At 34.4% G+C, this 24821-nt stretch overlaps 1 protein-coding gene across 1 annotated transcript in view; it reads right to left on the bottom strand.

The window, feature by feature from the left end:
* The window catches only part of HCRTR2 (hypocretin receptor 2), a gene marked incomplete at both ends in the record, with an annotated part of 116943 nt that overhangs the window by 7465 nt on the left and 84657 nt on the right, over positions 1-24821 (bottom strand). The window contains 3 exons of the mRNA XM_079934842.1: positions 659-879; positions 10140-10255; positions 17489-17732. Coding sequence (XP_079790968.1) covers positions 659-879; positions 10140-10255; positions 17489-17732 — 581 coding nt within the window. The remainder of the gene's footprint in view (positions 1-658; positions 880-10139; positions 10256-17488; positions 17733-24821) is intronic.

The raw sequence follows: 24821 nt of genomic DNA, 5'->3' as shown, positions 1-24821 counted from the left end.
TGTTGGTTGTTTGAACTTAATAGTGTCTCTGCAGCATTACAAATAACATACCTTCTCTCATTGAAAACTTTTGTACTGATTTTTATTAATATTCACGCTAAACTTGATTCAATGATGTCAGGAAATGAATTTTCTTTCTTTCTATTTAAACATTCAAAACACAGTATGTGCTGTGATTCCATTTGTTTGTGTGTGTGCTCACAAATGCACTTTTAAGTATAATTAGAATGCTAACAAAATTCTTATCTCTTTTTATCCTTTAGATAAAGTTCTGTCACCGTTTCCTATGTCTTTGAGAACAAAGTTTGGAAAACCCATTTGTTCTGATCAAAAAAGAGCTCCGAGCTGTAAATGAGTTTTTTGCATTAGAACTTCTTCTGCATCTAAGGCTTAGCAATTAGCTTGAAGAGGTCAGAGGAACATCTGTTTTATGTCTGCCATTCAATAGAGAATTTGCATGGATAAGAGCATTTAAAATCCCAGAGCTCTAAAAAACTGTGTTCCCTACCTGCTGGTAACAACAACACATTGAGTTATCTGGCCCGGCAAGCTATCTAGGCAGATGGTTTCCATTTTTCTCTGGCTTAAAAAAAGTCCTTAATTAAGAACCAAGAAAAATGGCTGATCTCTTCATTTTCAAATAATAAGTGAACTTTACCTCTTTAGCACATTGAGGATGCTAATTGGTAGATAGCAAATTGCAAACACCAAAAGCACAACCATCAGCATCCGGGCTGTTTTCCGTCTGGCTCGGATCTGCTTTATTTCAGCGGCCACAGCGCTAATCCTGGATTTGGTCTGCTGTCCTGGCCCCCGAGGCTGTGAAAGAGGCTGCAGGGCCTTCCATTTTCTCTGAACTACAGATGATGTTCCAGGAATCTGAAAGGAGCGGATACCCTTTATTGTTATCTGATTTAGGAAAGTTCCACTTTGGAGGAGTAATTGGAAGACACAGTAAGGAGAGTATCCCAGACACCCGAGGCCTAGGAGGTTTGCGAGCCTCTTTCCCCAGACCGTTTGCTGAGTGGAGTGTGTTCTTGAGTAATACAGCCGAGTGCCAAATAGGAGTCTGGGTGGAAAAAAAAAGTTGCAACATCACCATTTTGTTGAGGTCTAAAGAGAGCTGCAAATGGAAATGATATCTCTTTATAAAAAGAGAAGTTGTCCACTCAAAGGAATAATATTCAACACTAAAAAGAAATGAGCTATCAAGCCATGAAAAAATAGAGAGGAAACTTAAATGCATATTACTAAGTGAAAGAAGCCAATCTGAGAAGGCTACCTATTATAAGATTCCAACTATATGCTATCCTGGAAAAGATAAAACAATGGAGACAGAAGAATGATCAGTGGTTGCCAGGGGTGATGGGGGGAGGGATGAATAGGCATAGCACAGAGGATTTTTAGGGCAGGGAAAATACTACTCTTCATGATACCATAATGATGGATACCTGTCATTACACATTATCCAATGTATTTGAATACACCATCCAAACCCATAGACGGTACAACATCAAGAGTGAACCATAAAGTAAACTGTGAACTTCCGGTGACTATGATGAATCAATGTAGGTTCATCAGTTTTAACAAATGTATCAGTCTGGTAGGGTATGCTGATAATGGGGAGGCTGTTCATGAATGGAGGTTGGAGAGAGATGGGAAATCTCTGTACCTTCCACTTGATTTTTCTGTGAACTTATAACTACTCTAAAAAAATATGAAACCAAAAAAACCCTTCTTAATTTAAAAGAGAGAGAACTGAAAACTGGGGAAGAAGAGCTCTTACTAGGAATTTTGATTCAGCTCAGATACCTAGAGTTGAAACAGAAGGAAAACCTAACAGATAATTGCCAAAGTAACCTGCATAGTTTTTCATGCATCAATACTGCCACCTGCTGCCAGATGGAGAGATAGGACTTAACTACCTATTGCTTTTTATTAGGTTTTCTGATTCTCAGGTTTGGTTAAGGCAGACTTTGAATAAAAGGAATAAAAATAAAATAAAATATTCTCTGTTGCTTATCATTTGTTGTTACAAAATTGCTTGAAGGCAATTTTGTGGACCGACCCTTTAAAATGCACATAAAAACCTTGAATGTCCCTTGTGGTCTTCCATGAACGTTTCAAATAGCTGCAATTTGTAACAACAGTTACACAACTTGTACTTTTCCACTTCTTTTCAAAGTTATTTGATAATAGCAGGGAGTCCCTCCAAGTATAATATTGTCTTAATTATAAGCTCATGAAGATTGATAGGGTTTAGTGAGCAAAACAATAAAATTCAGCATGTGTAATTTTTTAAGAGTAAAATGTGCCAACAAGCACACCATAAGCACATCCTAGTTCTATTAAGATTATTCAGCTGTTGCTTTTATCTCTGTGCTACAAGCCAGAACAGACCGATGGGTCTCTCACAGTGGATGTTGGATGGATTCTGTTGCTTTATCCATAACAAGATCCAAGTCTGTTAGATAATCTTTAATTTGAGAACAGAATTTTACTTTGATTTCCACACAGATGAATTAATGATAATTAATTAATTATGGCGCTCCTTTTGAATATAACTATTCTCTCTCAAAAAGAAGCAAATGAAGTTAAGGAAAACCTGCCCTTAAATTGAAAAACACCTGATAAACGATTTCTCTTCGGATTCTGTATGTCCTGCCATGTCGGCTGACCTTTTCACATCGTGGTGGCCTCACTCAATCTTCTTATCTATTGATTGAGACTCCTTCCTCTTCTATGAGTCTTTTTTATAGATAGTCATTTTTAAAAATAATTGAGGAGAAGCTGCAAAGGATGTTGGAAATTTCCAGAAAAACTGTAAAATGAGTAACCCTATTAATGTCTGCTAAATGGCCTTGAACTGTTTCCCAAATGATCTCTAAGAGATCATTTAAACTTAAGCAATCTGTTATTCAATGCTCCCCTGAGGAAAAAAATCAATATCTTGCATCTGATGACTTCTGCAACCATCAGAAAGAGTTCCCATAAAGAGAAACTGCCACAGGGAGCATAACTATTGTTCCTGCAATCATAAAAAAAAAAAAAAAAAGCAGAAATGATGTCCCCTCTTAGATGATGATCTAAATAGAAGATGGTTAATCCTGCACTCATTGTGAAGAGACATACAATAATCCCCATCAATAATTTGTGTATGTCTAGAGAAAGTCAGCATAGTATCAGTAGAAATTACTAATTTTAACTGAGCACCAGGAATGATGCACAATCTGGAGTAATCATTAATGCATTCTTAAAAATAGGTTATTGTAAATCCCATTCTACAGATGTTCAAGCAGACATTGAGAAGTATTAAATAAAATATCCAAGTCTATATCTTTAATAAGTGACAAGCCAGAATTTGCACTCAGGTTCGTCTGATTGCAAAGTTCATTTTTTCCCATTGTGATGCACCATTTCCATTTATAAACTTCAACACAATCTGATATGGAAGTTAGCAAATTTTTTAACACATGCCTAGTTACATAAAAGCAATAATAGTCATACAAAAGGGCTTTTGAGAGATCCAGGCTATGGGACTGTCCATGTGAGAAGGTCTTTTCCTTGTCATCTCAGCGGGCATTCAAAAATCCCTGACTGTGGAAAGCACACACACACACACACACACACACACACCACACACATACACACACAACACACACTATACAAACACACACACACAACACACACATACACAAACACACACAACACACACCCTTACACTCAGACACACAATGCACAGGACACACAGCACACACACACACACACACACACACACACACACACACACACACTGCTTTTATTCCAATATCATAAATAAACTTTAAAATCACCTTTGAGGTGAAAATACATCCTGGAAGAGGTATTATCACAGTTATGAATTTGAACTATCAGGTAGATGATGTACCTTGAAACCTGCCCTGTCTGAAGAAGTCTTTGTGGCCAAGATAAGCAAATGTGCTGCAAACATTAAAAAGGGGATGAGAGAATATTATGAACAGCCAGTAAATTTGCAAACTCAATGAACTTAAATGAAATGGATAAACACCATGAAAAAAAAGATAACCAAAACTGACTGTGTCTTTACAAACCCTGTTACAAAAAACAAAACAAAACAAAACAAAAAAACTTAGGCCCAGATAGGTTCATTGATGTAGTATTCAACCAAACCATAAAGAATAAATAATATCTATCTTATTTAGACTCTTTCTGAAATTCAAAGAAAAGATAATATTACAATGAATTTTAATGAAGTCAGTAACCCTGATAAAGACATGAGAACAAAAGAAAACCACTGACCAAATATCTCACATGACTAGAGATGAAAATTCCCCAAAATATATATATCAAACCAAATCCAACAATAAATAAAAGGATAATAAATTTTGCTCAAAAAAGCAGATTCATTCCAGCAATGCAGTAATGGTTTAACATTTAAAAACATCAATCAAGGTAATTTATCATATTAACAGAAAAAACTATGATCATGTCAATAGAGAAAGGAAAAGCATTTGAAAACTTTAACACCCTTGCATGTAAATTAGTAATAGAGAGAATCTTTCTCAACCTGATAAAAGGCATCCATGAAAAGTCTTTAAGGTATCATCCTACTTAACATGAAAGATGAACACTTTCTTCTAAGATTGGTAACAAGCCAACAAAGATTTCTCTCAACACTCCTACTCAACATTGTACTGGAGATCCTAACCAGTACAGGAAGAAAAGAAAAATAAATAAAAGGCATATAGATTGCTTCTATTGAGAAGACATTATTGCTTATGAAGAAAGTCTTAAGGAATCTACAAAAATGCCACTAGAACTAAACATATGAATTTAGCAATATGTAGGACCCTAAATCAATAAACAAAATCAACTGTATTTCTATATATTAGCAATAAATGATTCTAAATTTAAATTGAAAATAACACATTTCAATAGCAAAACATGTATTCTAAGAATATATTTAACAAAATGTGGACAAATTATGTGTACTTAAATTATGAAAATTGCTAAGAGCTATTAAAGAAGACCTAAATAAATGAGGAGATATACCATGTTCATGGATTATAAGATTTAATATTGTTAATATGTCAGTTTCCCCAAATTGATCTATAGATTTAATGCAATAAATCCCATTCAAAATAATAACAATCTTTTAACTTTATCACTCCCTGACAACTTTTTTTCCCACCTTGGTACTTCTCTTTTAGAATTTAGATGCACATGCTAAGTTCTTATGATCAGGATCATAACTATTTTGTCTCGTAGCAAGAGAATTTACATTTTTATTATTTCAATCACTTAAAATGCTATGAGGCTTGCTTTATAGACTATTATAAGATGTAACCTGAAGACTATTCCATGTGCATTTGAGATGAATATGTATTCTGCTACTTTTGAAGAGGTACCGCATAGATATATTAGGTTTAGTTGGTTGATAGTTTTCTTCAAGTCTTCTATGTCATTGTTAATGTTCTGCCTAGTTTTTCTATCCATGACTGAAAGATGAGTGTTGAAGTGTTCAATTATTAATATTGAATTGTCTGTTTCTCCACCTAATTCTTCTAGTTGTTGCTTCCTGTACTGTGGACTTCAGTTGTTAACTGCATATAGGTTTAGCATTTTTATATCTTCTTGATGGAATGATTTATCATTTGAAATATCCCTCTTTACCCATAGTAACACTTTATTAACGTTTCTTTTGTCTGATATTAGTAGAGCTACTTCAGCTTTCCTTTGGTTACTGTTTGCATAGTACCTCTTTTTCATTATTTTACATTTAATCTATTTGTGTCTTTGAATATGAGGTGTGCTTTTTGTAGACATCATACAGTTGAATCAGGTTTTTTTTTGTTTGTTTGTTGTTTGTTTTATCTATTCTGCCAACCTCTAGAGTGTTTCATTCATTTACATTTAATGTAACTATTGAGAAGGTGTAATTTACATGTCTCCCTTTGCTGTTTGTTTATATATGTGTGCATATATATATATATATATATATACATATATATATATATATATAGTTTCTATTTTGTTCCTCTATTCCTCCATTGCTTCTTTATTTTGTGCTAAACAGATATTTTCTAGTATAGCATTTTATTTCTGTTGTTGTTTTTTTCGCTACATTTTTTTGAGTTATTTTTTTAGTGGTTGCCCTGAGGATTATAATTAACAACTTAATCTGTTTAGATTAATGCCAACTTAATTTCAATAGTATACAAAATCTTTGCTTCAATATAGCTTCATTCTCTCCTCCTTTCTTTGAATTACATCTTTATACATTATAAGATGAAGATTCACAGTTTTATAATTATTGCTTTACAATATTATCTCAAGTCAAATAGGAGAAGAAAAGAATTTCAAACAAAAATATATTTATACTCTCTTCTATATTTACCTACATAGTTACTTTTATCTCTCTGTGTGAACTTGTGTTACTGCCATTTGATTCTGCCTCTGCAATTACAATTTGCTGTTTATTTTCTCATACTAAACTGACTTGTTATCATCTAATGTTAATTATTTTAAGTTCTTTTTGAAGAATGTTGAAGAATAAAGGGCAATAGATGAGCATGTGATAAAAATTGGAACAAGGAAGTTCTTTCAAAGTTTTAGTCTTTGGAAAATTGAAATTTAGTTCCAGACTCAAGTATCAGCACAGTTCATCCCCAGCTCCTCACACAGTCCCAGACACATAGTAGGTGGTCAATAAATATTTGTGGAATGAATTAATGTGAGTTCATATAATGAGTAAGATTGAAGTGTTGAATTATTTGAGAGTTAGAACTGAAAAAATTCTGTCAGGTACAAAAGAGTTAAGATTTAGTGAGCCTTAAAAAGAGGAGTTCTAGAGAAGATCCTGTAGAATTTCCAGACTGAATGAGTTCTCTGAGACACATTGTCAAATAAAGAGAATATTTAAGTCTTTGATTAGAGCAAAACATTGGACAATTCTTTTCATTGTAACCAAGCAGGACCCTATGGGGCCTTCTAGGGACAGGCCTTTCCCCCATATCCTGAGTTGTTTTACAGATGTGAAAAACCCCCACCAAATGGAAGAAGTTAACTACTTGATAATCATGAGCACATAGTCCCAGGCCTCCTGGAGTCTATGGATAAGGACTGTAATGTTAAGCTTTGTGACACCACCCTGTTACCTCACCATCAGCCAATCAGAGAATTGTACATAAGCTGATCACATACACTGCGACACCCCTCCCTCACCTGGCTTTTAAAAATGTTTTGCTTCAGGGAGTTCAGGGGCTTTGTAGGCCATGAGCCACCCATCTCCTTCCATGGCCTTGCCATAAACTTTCTCTGCTCCAAACTCCAAAGTTTCGGTTTGTTTCACCTCACTGTGCATGAGGCTAATGAACTTGCACTAACATAGGTTTAAAATTCTTGAGAAAGTCAGACAAGGACAGACATTTTGCTCATTAATAATCTTACACTTAGATATTTCAAAGAATGTAACAGATTCCCTGCATCTCTGTAATTTTAAGCAAATAAGACAGTCCCTCTGTTTGATGGCTCACTTGATGTAGACTATGGCATACATAATGCCTTGGAACTCTGTTTAGAGACATTAACAGTTGGAATTTGATAGTTGCTCAAGCAGAATTCTACATAATCACCATTTGGGGTTAATTTACTTTATTGTGGCTGCTAAAGTGAACTCAGATGAACTTGCTGTTTTCTATTGCAATCTGTCTGTAAATGTTTTTAGTTTCACAGCCCAAGCATTTTACTGCAAATCTTCTGGATCATGTGGCTTGTACTAACCAGGACAATTCATCAAAAGAATGTGGATTATTTCTAAGCCTGCAATACAATTTTGAGCTTACTTTAGAGTTTGAGAAATGGAGAACTATAAGCTTAAATAATGAAGAAGTAAACTGGTTGAGATTTGGTAGTTATATAATTATTTAACAAACATTTTTTGAATACTTTTTTGTGCAAGGTAACATGTTAAGTGTTGGGAAGATGATGATGAACGAGACAGATTTATGTACACCCAAGAAATTTTAAAGTTATGTCATTCTGTAAATAAATGAATAAGCAAATATAAGCATTTCTTATGTTTAATGCACACTACCCAGTAAAAATATGGAAGTAGGAAATGCACTTAACACTGAATATTCTTAGTCAAAATATCAATCTAAATTATCTTTATGCCTACATGCTCATCAAAGTTTTATCTTCTTCAAGAATTTTTCAAATTCTAATTTTTCTATGAACTTTGTTCTGAGTAACTGAGCAATGGATTCCTCTCTTTCCTCTTCTATCTAAACTTTCCCAGCACTTTCTCTTATTCTTCCACTAAATTTTTTCTTATAAAGTATTTATCAAGCAACTGATATGTGCTATGCATGTACTAGGTGGAGGGCTACAAGATCAAGGCTAGTGTGTACTGTCTCCATCTTAGTAGATTAGAGCAGACAGACAAATAAAAAGTCATTTTCATGTTACTTAAAAGTACTATGAAAGAGATCTATCTAAGAAAGTAGTCACAAACATCAATTCAACACATGCTTATTATTTTAGAAATATAAGCAGAATGAGGTGAAAGCCTAAATAACAGCATATACTATTATGATATTTTATTTAATGAGCACTTTCCATGCTTGAGGCACTTGAATTAATTCATCTAATAAGTGTGAGGTAGATGCTATGCACGCCTGCTTGGCACAGAAATTTAAGTAATTGACAAAACTCCCACATCTGTTAAATGGCAGGGTTAGAATTTAAACTCATGCAGTCAGGACCTTGAGTCTGTGTTTTTGACTTCTGTATTATATCAGTTCTGGTCATTCACTCCCACTGGCCAGGTGGAGATTGTTAAGGAAACTATCCCTACGATGTGGAAAATCACCACTCATGGTTTACAGTGATACACATTTGTTATTTTAGTTACAAAGACTGGGGAACAGAATGCATTTATAAGGTCAGAAAAGAAGTGACTTCTTTACAAAAATAGAGGAAACAAAAACATTTGGAATTATGAGACATACGGGGTTGATTGCTCATATACAAGAAGTAAAAGATGATCTTGAAAATCGCTTTGAATAACAAGGGTTGAAGAAGACCCAGATTAAGACTCATCCTCAGACAAAAACCAAATAAAAGGTTTATGAAATCCTTTAAATGAGTAAAGTGGCCCAGTAAATTCTTTCAGTTGGATAAAATATGTCAGAACAAACAGACTAAGTGTGTGGCTTTCCACATGCCTGATAAGCTCAAAATACTGGCAATAAATTTAGGAAAAAAGAGATACATTTCTGAGAAATGTGGCATTTTAAGATACAATTTACAAGTACAAGAAGCTGAGTTATATTCTTTGTCTGTACCTTTACATGTTCGTCGATTTCCTTAGAGTCATCATGATTCAGCTTAAATGTCTCCTGGTCTGAATTAGATCCACCTCCACTAAGCTTTTCTCTGATCCCCTTTGCTTATATTTTTTAAGGTGATTTTTGCCCTGGAACTGTTTCCTTCCTCTAGACTATGAATTCACCAATGACACAGACTAGAACATTTAGCTTTTTATCAGACATGCATGCAAAAGTAATATAAATATTTGACGAATGAATAACTGAGTGAATGAATACATTCACTGAGTTAATAAATGAGTGAATGAATACATAGCAAAATTATCTAACATTTCAGTACAAATTAGCATAAACAATTTTTAAAATTCTCAATTCTGCTTGACTCTTCTACTGTTCTGAAAAAAAAAATAAGATCTTTGAAGTTGGAGATTTAACCCTATAATAAAAATGTATTACATACATCTCATCAAAAATGTATTACATACATCTTTACTTACAGTCTCAGGAAACTTTAAAGGAATTCTTATTTATTTCTCATAAAAAGTAAAATTTACAATATTATTCCTAGACAAAAATCAAGTCGACTAATCACAGAGGTTTAAAATTTAGTCATTAAGGCAGTTCATAAATAACATTCCCTAAATATCACCCTAAAAAATGCCTAGACATATGTTCATGACTAAGGCCTCATTATTTTAGAAGAACACACAATCCTTTGCTAAACATATTATATTGGTTCAATTCACTCTTAAATTTTGTTTTTAAGGACATCCTAAGGAAAACACAAGAAAGTTATTTGAAATTACTTACCTGTCGGCACCAGAGTTTACGAAATATTTGCAGATAGGCCAACACCATAAGACACAGTGGTGCCATGTAGGTCACCAGAAAGAAACAGATGTGATACATCTTGGGGTAAATTTCACCTGGAATGGAAGTTAAAATAATAAAATATTATAATTCATAGACTTTTTAAAAGTACATCTGTCAATGTTTTGCCTTCAAAATTACCTTCTATATGATTTTACTGTTATGTTATATACACAAAAGGGAAAAATGATTTATAATATTAACTACTTACATTTAAGTACTAAATGCAAAGTCTTAATGTCATGTAATCTACTCAGAGAGGAAGAACAATTAGCCATTTCTTAATTTGTGTTACTACAGTCTTTCCAGTCAAGTATTCATTTATCAAAAAGCCTTTTTTTCTCTTAATTACATCTGTTTAATCAATAAAAATTAATTTGGATTGTCCAATACTTGGATTTGCAAGGAGGGACATTACTCAATCAAAACTTAATTGCTAATGTTTTTGTTAAAATGGAAAAAGACAGTAAACTAAGTTGATTCCTCTTCATTTCTCTCTTGAGAGATGAGAAAATATTCCCAGTTGTATCTCCAAATATGAATTCAGAAAGTTTTTCGAAAACTAAAACAGCAAACATTTGATAATGATTATTTTTATTGACCTACTAGGACATATACAAAATTCCTCTTTAAGTAAGTTGTGCACGTGTGTTAATGCATGTACTTTTAATAAAAATGAGATTTTTAGGGTTCTTTAAAATTAGATTTCAAACCAATATGGGTATTTTCTTTTTTTTGATATCCATCTTACTTATCAGGCATAAGCACATATAGGATTGTAGTGATTGCTTATTTATCATTAATTCTATGTGCACAGGTAATACATATCACAGATTAGGGCATTTATAAGGAGTCAATCAATTGGCACTGTGGCTTAATATTAATTTTTAATTTTTCTAAAATATATCCATTACTGACTTTTAAAACACTTTAAGGGATATTTCCCTTTAACTAGTATTTGAATATATCACACTGATCAAGCTACTTTTACTTAAATGTAAAACAAGAAACAATATATCCTAAATGGATACCATAGACATTAAATGCCAATAATTTGATACAATTCTAACTAAATGCTAATAAAACAAAGGTTTTTTTTAAAATTCTAAAAATTACATAACTTATTTTGACTTTGATATTGGCAATGGGATTTGTTCTACACTATTATGGAAGGATGATGCTATCACTTTCATGGATTTTATTATTTTCGTTACTTCAGAAAATATGTAGAAGCATGAAGACTCGGTTATGTGGTCAAACGTGGTAAGAGCAATTTATCCTGAGGATTAACCAATAATGATTATGATGATGACCATAATGACTGATAACAATTATTGAACATTCATTGAATTCTTACTGAATATATTTTCAACATATCAACATATCCTCATATCAATATGTGATACGTATTACCTGTGCACATAGAATTAATGATAAATAAGCAATCACTACAATCCTATATGTGCTTATCCCTGATAAGTAAGATGGATATCAAAAAAAGAAAATACCCATATTGGTTTGACATCTAAGTTTAAAGAACCCTAAAAATCTCATTTTTATTAAAAGTACATGCATTAACACACATGCACAACTTACTTAGAGAGGAATTTTGTATATGTTCTAGTAAGTCAACATATCCTCCACAGTATTGATTTCATAGTCTTGTCTTCTAGAGTTTAATATTCTTCTTATTTTTACTCCTAAAACTGTCTTCTTTCTCAGACAGATGTTTTTCTCCACTACAATCTTTAGAGCACACAGCAGGGTGTGTGTGCTACCAGGAGGTCTAAAAGACCAATTTGATGTGTCATTTTTAGCTTCTCTGGGGCCCAGGTGGCTCACATCTAGCTCATCAGCTTCAGTTTCTAACTTCCTTTCAAGTTTGTCCTGCAAAACAAGCCAGTTACATAAAAAGTGATAGAATCTGAGCAGCCTGACTGGAGGAATAGCAAACAGTCTTTCCCTTTGAAGTGCCGCAGCATTCAAAGTGCCATGCAGCATTTGCAGAGCCAATTTCAAAGGAGCTGGAGAGTGACCTCGGCACTTCCCAGGCACCTGAGTGGCTTTGAACTTCTATTTGTTTTGAAGAAAATGTCGTATAAGCTTCCCACAAAAAAAATATACCTTTAAAGCTTACATACCTGTGAATCCCTGATGTCTGCATCAGACAATTAAATTGAGTGAGTGGAGAAAGGTAGATTTGGTAGGTCATTTATTTTTAAACTGCAGAGATGGATACCATCGCTGTGATAACAGTCTGGAGTTTTAGACGGGAAAGAAAGCTCATTCTGCAACCAGTATATTTATAAATAGTTAGAAAAATATGTAATTGGCTGGTAAATGCATATTATGATAATGAACACCAACATAGAGAAAAATTGATCAAGCAAAATTACACTTGCAGGCTAAGATAGATTGTTTTAATAAAGAGATTATTATAGATAATTGGGGAAACATGATCGTCTTAGATTCCTCATTTCATGCTTAGAGTCTAAGCTAATTGAAAACCCAGAAATGCCATTGAAAGTTTAAATTATATGTGTTGAAACTATCTTTGAAGTTTCTCTACACTTGATAAGCAATATATTTAATATATTTTAAGACATATGTCTAGACAGTAGCTACATGAAATTTGTTCACTTAAGCATTCCCTAAATTAGAAAACAGCATTTTAAAGATTGACAACCGTTAAAATTTCGTGTCTCTACTCAACGGATGAATAGGCATAATCTGCATACATTATTGTATGTATATCAAACCAACAAATAAGGAGTAAATATGGATCTTTCTTTAGTCTTTGAAATCAGAGATTAAAGAAAAATGTCAGGTATTAGATAGATAAAGCTTAACTTCTCTTAGGTGAGTTAAGGTCCATTGTTGAGTGAACATGTTAATATAATTACCTAAAAATGACAAACATTTTCTCCTTCATGTTACACCTCTCAAGGATTCAATGGAAAATTAAGTTAAATATAATTTTCCAAATATTCAATTTGGAGAGTCTTTTCCAAGTTCATGTATCCATAAAAGTTTATCTGAATCTGTAATATATTTTATTATCTTCTCCCTAATAAGTGTTTTCAATAAATGTTCCTATTAATAAACACACATATGTATATACTTTCCAAATCTCATAATAGGCCAGATACCATAATTAGCTTGAATATAAGGAAGGGCTCCACTATTATTATTATTTTTCAGACCACCAAAGAATAATTTGGCAGTACAATCCAAGAGGAGGGAGATTATAAATCCCCGGCATCCAAAACAATGTTTGACAAACAGTACATGCTCATTAAAAGTTGGATGAATTACTAGTAAAACATATCTTGGATTGAGTGGGAAAAGACAGTTAATTTCTTCCAATAGGATCTATCCTGTGAAACTATGCATTTACAAACCAAGCAATCAAGAATGTATGGTTATAATTCTGGAAGAATTTTAAACTTTCAGAAGTGTGAATGGATGTGATTGATGCAAACAGTAAGCATACACAAAAACATAATTTAAACATCATTAAAATAAATATTAACACATTTTATTTGTTTTTGAGTGTCAAGTGTGTCTGCCAAGAACTGAATAGTTTATGGTCTTTTTTTGAACAAGCCATAGGCAATGATCAACATAATGAGTTGCAGAAGTAATGTATCCATAAAATATTACATATTTGTGGTCTTATTTCCAGTAAGATGGAGTTCTCAGTTATTTTGCACCATGAGCGAGACAGCATTTGCAAGACTTTCCCAAAAGTTATTTGATAGATATGAATCAAGTGACCACATAGTTTACTGACTCTTTCCACATTGTAATATTGGTTGTAGGACCATAATATCTCTGTTTACTTTTATAACCAAATCATTGATTTAACTTAGGATAAAGATAAGAAATCAGTTTATGAGTTAATAGCAAATAAAAGATATTTCACAACAAATTTTTTAAAAATGGGACTAAATGGACTTTCAAAAGTTTTGTACTTTAGAGAGCTAACCCTGTAAAATATAATTGTCTATGGTGATTTTAAGTTGTGACTATCACATATATGTCCAAGCTTTAAAATTTTAAGTTAAACCTAGATTTATAAATAACTTATATTAACAAAGCTTATGCTAATGTAAAAATCATTATGTCTAATGAGCAGAATAATAAGAACCTGCTTTTAATTTTTCATATTCTTCTTAAGAACATGAAGTTATTGATAATTTCATTTAATATACGAAAAACTAATGTCACAGATTTTATTGCTTGATTTTGTGGATGATCAACTCAATTCAGCATCACTTAGCTTTTAAAATCATTTTAAGTAATTTTATGCTAATATAAAATCACTTTCAAATAGCTTTCCTAAATGACTTCTGAAGACTGAGTTTAGATTTTTAGGTATTTGACAATAATTTCTTTTTTTTAAGGAAAATATCCCTTCTATAGTTAAGTAATAAAATGTGAGAGGTTGGGATGCCTTTTATATATTTATATCTGTTGCTCAAAGTTAATTAGAAAATGATGCAGCTATTTACTTAATCATGATGACTAACAGGATTCCCTAGTTCTGCAATCCTTTTGCTCATGGGAGTTAATGAAACTTGATCATTCAGGGCAACACTAAAAAAAGGACAAGTTTATAAAATCAGTCCACAGACTTATAAATGAAATTAATTACCCAAATACTTTAGAGAAAATACTACTGACACATATTGAATAATAGGTGGGAATTTTAATCTAATTACCATCTCCGTAAACTTAAAGAATCCCAGCTTGTGAGTTGGAAGCTTCTGAAAGCAGCTCTTTTGCACCTTTCCTGTTTGCCCATTTCTGTTCCCCTCTAACCTTAAAAGAATCTAATTATAGGAATGAGATCACTAGGCAATTGAAACTAACTCCTGACTTATGCTCTCCTGAACACACACGGTGCCTTGTCTAACCTGTGGATTCTTTACCTAGATTAAAAGAAGTAAGAATGAAGAATTAAATAGTTAAAGAATGACTAGCTCTCTACCCCCAACAGCCCCCTTAGCAATCCTGCAGGCAGCCCACATGGGCAAGATAAAGAAGAGAGAGTCAGCCAGCCTACACTCAATGGAGAATGATGCAGAATCCAAACTCCTGCCTAGATGATACACTGAGATTCTTCTCCCTTTTTTCCCTTCAAAAACTGTCAGGGCTGAGCAGAATCTTTGGAGGTGGTCTCAGGACATGAGTCCACCTTCTCCCCAGATTGCCAGCTTTTCTGATTAACACACCTTTCCTTTCTACTGACACTTGCCTCTTGAGTATTGACTTCTGACTGACGAGCAGCCAAACCCGGATTTGGTAACACTTATATTTAAATGTGCTTCATAATATTGAGCAAATAATTTAATTTATGGTTCAGTTTCATCATGATTAACTAAGCATTCTGATCAAGAGATCTTTAGGCTCTTTTCCAAATATAACTCATTGCATAGGAATTAGATAATCATAAGAGATATGTCATATTTGGCTCCCAGCCCACCTTTTCCCAAACACAGTTCTTTAGACTGCATTCCAGAAGCTACAAGTTTGGACTCTCTTCCTTTCTTCTTCAAGGAATGGTGCCCATTGTGTGAGTTTTCCTGCTTCCTAGGACACCCTTTTCCCTCTTCCTTGTCTGGAAAAGCCCTGCTCATTTTTTTTTTTTTTTGGTAGATTATCATCATTTAATTGGTCAAATTATTAAATTGTACATTGAAAGAGAATCACACTCATGCTAGTGAATCTCCACATTTTTAAAGTCTTTCTTAAACTGAAAATAAGTGAGATACTTAAACATTAAGGCATAGTCAAATCAAAAGGCAAAACAAGTTCATTCTGAGAGAACAGAGTTCAAACCCTGAGCAAATGAACTGCCCCTTGAGCTTCCTCCCTGCTCATCTTTAATGCTTTGCTGAAATGTTAGCAGGTCCTTGTAAACTTTGGTTCACATGGCCAGGACTGAGTCTGTCCTCTCACTTGTGCTCCTAGCACTTTGTATATAAGTATATTAAAATACTAATCACACTATAAACCTTTATTTATTTGCATTTCAGCCTCATTATATACAACGGGTTCCCTTGGGCAGAGTCTATTTCTCTTCAGGTTGGCACAATTTCTGGCATATCCTAAGTACTCAAGATGTTGTTTGAACATTAAATAAATGGGACCGAAGACACTTAAGAAATATTTCTATCATTCTGGAACTTTCTACTCATTTTGGTTTTGTCTTCATTGTTAATGGGGAAACTTGGGAAAAACTGAAGAAGATACAGAAAGAAATACAGCAAAAGAATTGCAATTGAAAGAAAGGATAAATCTCAATTTTTAAAAGGAGTATTTAATATTTACAGTAATAGATAAAGCAAATTTTGCAATTTTAATTATTATAGGTCTTTGGATAACATATGGAATAATCTCAGTGTCTTTTGAGTTTTATCTTGCTGCAGTGGAAACATATGCCTAATTTTTCAGTTCCTGATTTTCCTCTTTTCAGTGTTCCAATAAAAGAATCAAGGTAGGAATTAACATGAATTCAGAGATTCATATGCTTGAAAATACCAGGTCCATGAACAATCCTTGGCGTGCACTGCCTCTGTTGATACATCTTTCCAGTAAACAAATGCTTTCCTAATGTTTACAGTTTAAATATGAGCCATTGTAATATATTTACCCAGAAGAGAACAGATTGTTTCCTTTAAATTCCGTGTGATAATTTTGTAACTAGTGTTGAAATGCAGGATTATTTTATTTTCTTTCATCCTTTGCTGTGTCCAGATTTGTGCCACCACTAGGCATTGATAAAGGTGTTTCCACTATTACAGGAAAACCTCAAAGACTGTTGCTGAGAGTTTTGAACCAAAGGAGCATAAGGCCTCCTAACTTGATTGTTTAAATTTAACCACTGAACATATCAGATGGGAAACCAAAAAAGATTCATAATTTCATAATTAGTGTAATTCTTAAGTCAGAAAATAATTATGCTAGTGATAAAATGTATCAGTTTACTATATTATGAATAGAGAAAACGTGTGTAGCTAATCTGACTCAGAGAACAGCATAGGTCCACGGGCAAGACATCCATGTTCCCAGGCCAGACATGGTTTTAAAATGAAAAATCCAGTTGTATTTGAAGCCCATTAGGGAACCTGACACCTGAGACAATACTATGTTCTACCATGTTATAAAATAAACAATATTAACAAATGCCAATAAAATACACGAGGCCAGCTTTACAAGGGCTATGCAAATTAGATTTTCAATTTGCAGCTGTCATATAAATGCAAGGGCCACAATGGACTTACCGCCCCAGTGCTCATCACAGACTGTAAAGAGAGTGGTTTTATTGGCTAAGCCAGGGATCATGGTGCTGCACTCCATGACGATGGCCTGAGGGATCATTATGATGCAGGACACGATCCAGATGATGACGATGCTGTTCCGGGCCCGCTTGGCTGTGCTCTTAAACATCAAAGGGTGACAGATCGCATACCACCGATCCAAGGCAATGCAGCTCAGTGTGAGGACAGACACAGACACTGACACGGTCTAGAGAGGAAAAGAAGGTAGTACAAGGGAAGCACCGGGTGTTACATGGACCACTCTCAGTACTTTTACCCTGTCAGAAACATAGGCACACAGATAACCAGATTCAAAGTTGTCAAAAAACATTTCACACAAGTGCTTTCTATTAAAAAAAGAAAAAACTCTGCCAAAAAAATAATATTAGAAATGTATCAGGGAAAAGAGTACCTTTTTTCCGTTAAACATAAAAATGTACTATACAAGCCTTGCAATCTTTTTTTATGCTAAATGTTTTAATCTATAATATGGCATTCTTTAAATAATGACAATCATGATTTTGTCTTGAAATTTTTCTATTGATAGGGGAAATCTTATCTTGGAATGAAAAAATAGTAAAATATATATGTTTAGTCTGAAATGGAAAATTCTCTGTCACTTATAGAGAATAATACAATGACATGTATTTCATTTAAATTATCGTACAAGAATCTGGTTGAAATTGCATTTAATTAGTATTTTTGAATTATAGGTATCTCATTTCCTATTTTTAAATAATCAAGGTTATTTGTACATTAGTTCATTTCCAACATGTTACACCCAAAGAAAGGCATGAGTCACGATAAAAAATAATTCTTTATATGAATCTCCTTACCATAGTTTGCTCATTGCTGGAATAAGCAACCTGCCTCTAAAATTCAAATAGGTTCACCCAATCCAGATTTCTATATAATAGCACCACAAACAATACTTTAACTTGGAACTTTAAGAAAATAGTAAAGAAATATGTCAAGCATGCTTATCCCCACATGATCAGTTTATGTAATTATATTTAGTGTATTCTATACTGGATGATTGGACCATTGGTTCTGACAAAATCAATTATCTCAAAACTCTCTCTTTAAAAACAAGCTTCTTGCTCTTTTCTGATATATCTTTTACAGATTTCTATTTATTTTCTTCTCAACATTTACAGTACAATTATTTTCTTTAATTCATTAATTTACTGTTTATCTTCTCTATTGGAACAAAGACCAATGGCAGGAGGGACTGTTGTGTTCACAAAACAGTACCTGACACAGTGCTTGACGTGCTTAATAAATATTTTTTTGAATTAAGGAATAGTCATAAGCCTCAATCTAAGGTAATATATATGGCACAGTCATCTTTCTATATTTTTCTGTCCTAGTTGTACTGATCCCATAAAATGTGAATGAGCAGGTCTCTCTGCTTCTTACATCAGGACCTTCCTTGTCGTTGCACTGACTGTAGGTACAGATGAGAGAGAAGGATCTAAGGGCTGGTCCAGCCCAGCAGGAAAGGCTCTGGGTTAAGGATTAGGACCACATATCCATTCTCATCTCCTCCCAGCTAGCTGCACAATATGGGTCCCCTACTTAAGAGCTGTAGGTAAAATGTGGATGGGTTATTGTTTGTTCATTTATTTTTCTATTAAATGAGTAAAATGATGGGATGAGATGCTTGCCAACTCTGATTCTTTTGATTCTCTTTGGAAAAGGCAGCAGAGTGTGGTTGGAGTCAATTCCACTACCAGGTTTCCTGGGTATGTACCCCACTGCACTTGCCAAATGCATGATCTTGGGTAAGTCACTTAACCTCTCTATGCGTCAGTTTTCTCATCTGTGTGAGAATGCCTGATAATCGTAGCTGTCCATGGAATTGTAGGAACCGTCAGTTGAGATGGGAAACACCTAGTCCAGGGCTGGTATATAAATGCTGTGCAAGTGTTTGTTATTCCTTATTATGATTATGACACGATGATGGTCATTATACTATTAGTATTCTCTTCTATTCCTGAGCTTGGAGTTCTAGCTTTTAATAGGAACAGACTGCTTTTCGGTGAAGTGCAGTCATAGAAATTACAAATAAAGGTGTAAACTATGCTAAATTCTTGGAGGCTAATTTCGTTTTAGGTGTAATCCTAAAGGGATGAACTCTACTAGAGAAGGCTTGGTTGATGGCACCTGGCAATTCCTTGGTGCTGCCTCAGAGAGCATTCACACCTCTTTCTCAATTGTCCTCTTCTCCTCCAACTTCCATTTCTTCCCTGAGAACGTGTCAAGCACCCAGGGTCCTTCCATACCCTTGCCAAGCTGGGAAAAAGACAGTGGTCTTCTAGCTCTGCACAGTTGCCATTTCATAGTTGCTGAGTCAGGGCTATATTTATGCTCTCTAGCAATTAGAAATGTAAAATGCTCATCAAGACCTAGTGTTTTATTTTTCATGAATTCTAATCAACATGGGTGAATGGGATAGAAGTAGTGTGGTTCAAATTCTGAAGTCATTTCTATTAGTTCCCTCTACTGTTAGATAGTAATAATCAATTCAAAACAGTGCACTTGAGAGATGGCTGTCCAGTGTCAACAGTAAGCCAAGGTGCAGTGCCTTCTCATGCGAGAACATGCTGGTTCGGTTAATCTAGCAGTAGAATCCATTGCATGGACCATTGACCGTCAGTGATTTGATAGTTACTGTTTGAGTGCTACATTTGCTGGTGTATAATATACTCTAGTATACAATTAGCATCCAATTTACATGATTTTCTTGAAGGGGATATATAATTGCACCTTATCATAAGTGATTATAAATGAGAGTTTTGTTGTTGCTTTTCACTTGTAGGAGTGCACTTAAAGGTGCCTTTTTCATTGAGATTTTAATATTAGCTCAAGTCAATTTGATAATAAATCATTTGAGAAATGAATGTAGTGTGAACCATGAACATTGTGAGTGAAGTGAGATGATGTGAACTTTCTTTTGCTGTCGGTGCTTTATCTTGCACCCATCCTATGAGCACCCTGTGTTCAGGGCAACATGGGAAGCTTTCTTTGGTAGAGGACTCAGTTTCACGCTAGCATATAAATGTGACAAAAGGGACTCAGAGATCCATGACAAGTAGAAATGGAAATTTTGCCAAATCACAAGTTTGGATGACAGGCATTAATGGATTGGAAGGTGGAGACGTGTGACTGAGAGTGAGGGAGCCTGTCCCATCACCCGACACCCAAAACTCAGTTGGCTTTGGTTCTACTTTTCCTGGCATTTCCTGTGCAGAACCTCTTCTGCAGTTACAAAAAAATGTCATTCTGAAAAAGCAGTCAACTGCTCCTGTATGTGTGAGAAGAAAAGTGAAATATTTTACATTTTTTCTAGAAATTCATGATAACTATTCAGCAAATAGCCCAATAAATGTTACTGGTAGTAGACCTATGGAGTGATTAAAGATATAAAAGGGATATTTTAATTAGTTAGCTAAGTTTTATTATATTTGTAAGATTTTTAAGATTGATGAGAGTTTGCTGAAGTCTTACAGCATACCACTCATAAATCTAAAGATTGCATTGAATTGTATTTAGAAGAAAAAGAACATATAATTAATAGGAAATTAGTAAATGTCCAAAGAATCTTAAATGCAACCAAATAACCTTAAAATTTGGCTGGGTGTTTTGTATATGTTTTTAAATACTCAGTAGGACATAAGTATCATATGAGGGACCATTGGTTTCAGAACATCACCATTAAGGGAAAAAAAAACTACTCAGATGATTGGCTTATTGCACATTGGCCCTATTCCTTCTACTTGGGAAAATTCTCTGGAAAATGGACAATAAATATTGAGAGAATTTGGAGATGTGAGTTATACCAGTGCCTCAATATTTTTGTGCATTTACAACTTTCCATCAAGAAGTAATGTTGAATGAGGTAATGAATGGGTCAGATCTTGTGGTTATTAATAGTTTTGTCCTTGATCTATGGTGAAGAGGATCAACTGTTGATCCTCTGTTGTTTAGTCAAGTTGACTAAACTGGACACTTTATAGAGAAGCAGATAGAAGCTATCAAGAGATGAAGATGTTCTTTCAACTGTAAGACTTGTTAAGTTGTGCTGCTGGAAAGAATACTGTCATAATGAACATTAGGAGAGACCCATGCCCTGCCTCATTCATGGTTGCACATTGCTTTCAATATGTCCTTGCATCCACGTAAGAGAATCTGGAATACCTAGTCTATAAGAAGGTATTGCTGTGCATTAGAGCAGGACTGCACCTATTACAGGGTGATGCATCCCTCTCCATCACCCCACTCTCCATCAGGGAAACTTCTGGTTTGCAGAGAGAACAACTCAGCCAATAAAAGATTCTGGGCAACTTAAGCCATCTTAAAACTTAAAAAGATCCCCCAAATTTCCCCCTGGGTGGTTACTGGAACCAAGAGAAATTTAAAAAACTTTCTGGAAGCACCACAGAAATGGTGACATATTAGAATTCTCTGCTATTTATGATTTTCCCAGTGTCTCCACGTAATCATAAGACCCATTGCTTAGTGATTTTTTTCTATGGTGATATTTTTCCCTGTTGCTCAATGTACTCTTTCTCTCAAAAATTTTTGCTATAGTTTATTTTTGTAACCCACTCATGATTTTCAGATGACTGACAAAACTAGCCTTGCAGTTAAACTTAATGCTTGCAATGAGGCTTATAACTTTCATGACATTTCCCACTTAGTAGTCTATCAGTGAGGTCTGGCCTAAAAATGTATTATTTCTTTTTATAATGAGTCATTGTAGAACTATTGAGGTAAAGGTTTCTTTGTAACATTTTAGATCCAAAAGCCTAATTTATATAATTTCTAATAATGAGCTATTTGTGGTCTCTCTCATCTTTTGTTTTTCCCAAGACTTCACTTTTGGAGTACTTTTAAGACCACAGCAAAACTGAGGAGAAGGTACAAAGATTTCCCTATACCCCCTGTTCCCACATAGCCTCCCGCATGATCAACATCCCCCACCATAGTGGTACATTTGATGTAATTGGTGAACTTACATTGGCACACCATAATCAGTACACTCTTGATGTTGTACATTTGGACAAATGTATAAGGACATGTATCCAACATTATAATATCCTACGTTATACTGCATTAAAAATCCTCTGTGCTCTCCCTGTTCATCCCTTCCAACCCCTGACAACCACTCATATTTTTTACTATCTCCATAGTTTTGTCTTTTTTCCTAATGTCATGTTATTGGAATTATGCAGTACATAGCCTTCTCAGATTGACTTCTTTCACTTAGTAATAAGTATTTAATGTTCCTCCATGTCTTTTTTTTTTGTGGTATGTGGGCCTCTCACTGTTGTGGCCTCTCCCGTTGCGGAGCACAGGCTCCAGATGAGCAGGCTCAACGGCCATGGCTCACGGGCCCAGTCGCTCCACGGCATGTGGGATCTTCCCGGACCGGGGCACGAACCCATGTCCCTTGCATCAGCAGGCAGACTCTCAACCACTGTGCCACCAGGGAAGCCGCCTCCATGTCTTTTTATTGCTTGATGACTCATTTCTTTTAATCACTGAATAATATTCTATTACCGGGTTGTACCCCAGTTTATTTACCCATTCATCTACTGAAGGACATCTTGGTTACTTCCAAGTTTTAGTAATGATAGATAAAGCTGCTGTAAACATTTGCATGCAAGTTGTTGTGTGGATGTAAATTTTCAGGAATGCAATTGCTGGATCATATGTTGGGACTATGTTTAAATTTGTAAAAAAAAAAAAAATCAGTCTTCCAAAGTGGCTGTAACATTTTGCAGCATTCCTACTAGCAGTGAATGAACATTCCTGTTGCTCCACATCCTTGCCAGCTTTTGGTATTATCAGTGTTCCATAGTTTGGCCATTCTAATAGGTGTGCAGTGATATCTCATTATTTTAATTTGCATTTCGCTTATGATATGTGATGAGGGACATATTTTCCTATGTTTCTTTGCTACTTGTATATCTTCTTTGGTGAGGTGTCTGTTAAGGTCTTTGGCCCATATTTTAATTGGGTTGTTTGCTTCCATACTGTTGAACTTTAACAACTCTCTGTATATTTTAGATAAAAGTTCCTTATCATCATGTCTTTTGCAAATATTTTCTCCCAGTCTGTGCCTTGTCTTTGTATTCTCTTTACATTGACTTTTGCAAAGCAGCCGTTTTCAATTTTAATGAATTCAGCTTATCAGTGATTTATTTCAATCATCAGGCTTTTGGTGTTATATATAAAAAGTCATCAAAACACCAAAGGTCATCTAGATTTTCTTCTATGGTATCTTCTGGGAGTTTCATAGTTTTGCATTTTACATTTAGGTCTATGATCCATTTTGAGTCCATTTTCTGAAGAGCGTAAGGTCTGTATCTAGATTCAGTTGTTCTAACTTCCCCAACTTGTCATTATTGGGAGCATATTGTCATTTCCTCCAAATCTTATGAAACCAACTGGAACACTGGATGGAATAAATATCGGGAGGTGGAGGGTGGTCAAGGGAACCAGTAGGGAGTGGCCACCATTTCACTCACTGTCCAATTGCTAAAGAAAATCGATGTCTTTTAGAACTGTGGCTCTGGACACCAGCTTGGGAAAATTTTTAAAGATTTTAGAGCTATCAGAATATCAATCAGAAAATTATTCTCTGGAAGTGTTTGTTCTTAATTTCTTGTAGAGAAACTAGTTATAGGAAAGCTGTTTTCAGAACTGAAAAATAAAACATCTAATTCTGATGACCATGACTGATGTTTACTGAGAACGTACTATGTTTTTATAAGGTCATTGTCTTCCAGAGAGCAATTCCTATGCCAAGTGGTTCATATAAATTATCTAAGTAAGCTAATCCAACCACCATAAGAGATAGTTATAATTAAAATTATTAATCTTTTAAAATAAGTGAATCTCAAAGAACTTACATATTTGGCTCAATAGCATACAATAGGTGAATGGCAGAATAGAGATTGCAAAGATTCTCTACCAGATTCCTGGTAGTTTAATTCAAAACCTGCACTATAACCTGTTCCCTGTACTGCTTTGATCATATAGCTTTTGATTTCTCAGTAGTAAATGAGACAACTTATAAAAACAGATAGTCCTCAATTATTTGGACTGGGAAAGGCTGAATCATTAATTTGGTCAAGTTCCTTATTTTATAATCAGAAAATTAGAGACCAAATAGGTAAAAGGTTTGTGCAGCATTTATTGATGACTTGAGAATTCTGACACTTTGTTTTTACCCAGAACTTACCTTGTTTACCTGGTATTACTTTCCTTAAGTTTACCAGTTCCTTAA

This window comes from Stenella coeruleoalba (genome assembly GCF_951394435.1).
Source record: "Stenella coeruleoalba genome assembly, chromosome: 10".
Classification (NCBI taxonomy): domain Eukaryota; kingdom Metazoa; phylum Chordata; class Mammalia; order Artiodactyla; family Delphinidae; genus Stenella; species Stenella coeruleoalba.
The sequence above is the reverse complement of the archived record's forward strand: the minus strand, read 5'-3'. Positions and strand labels throughout refer to the sequence as shown.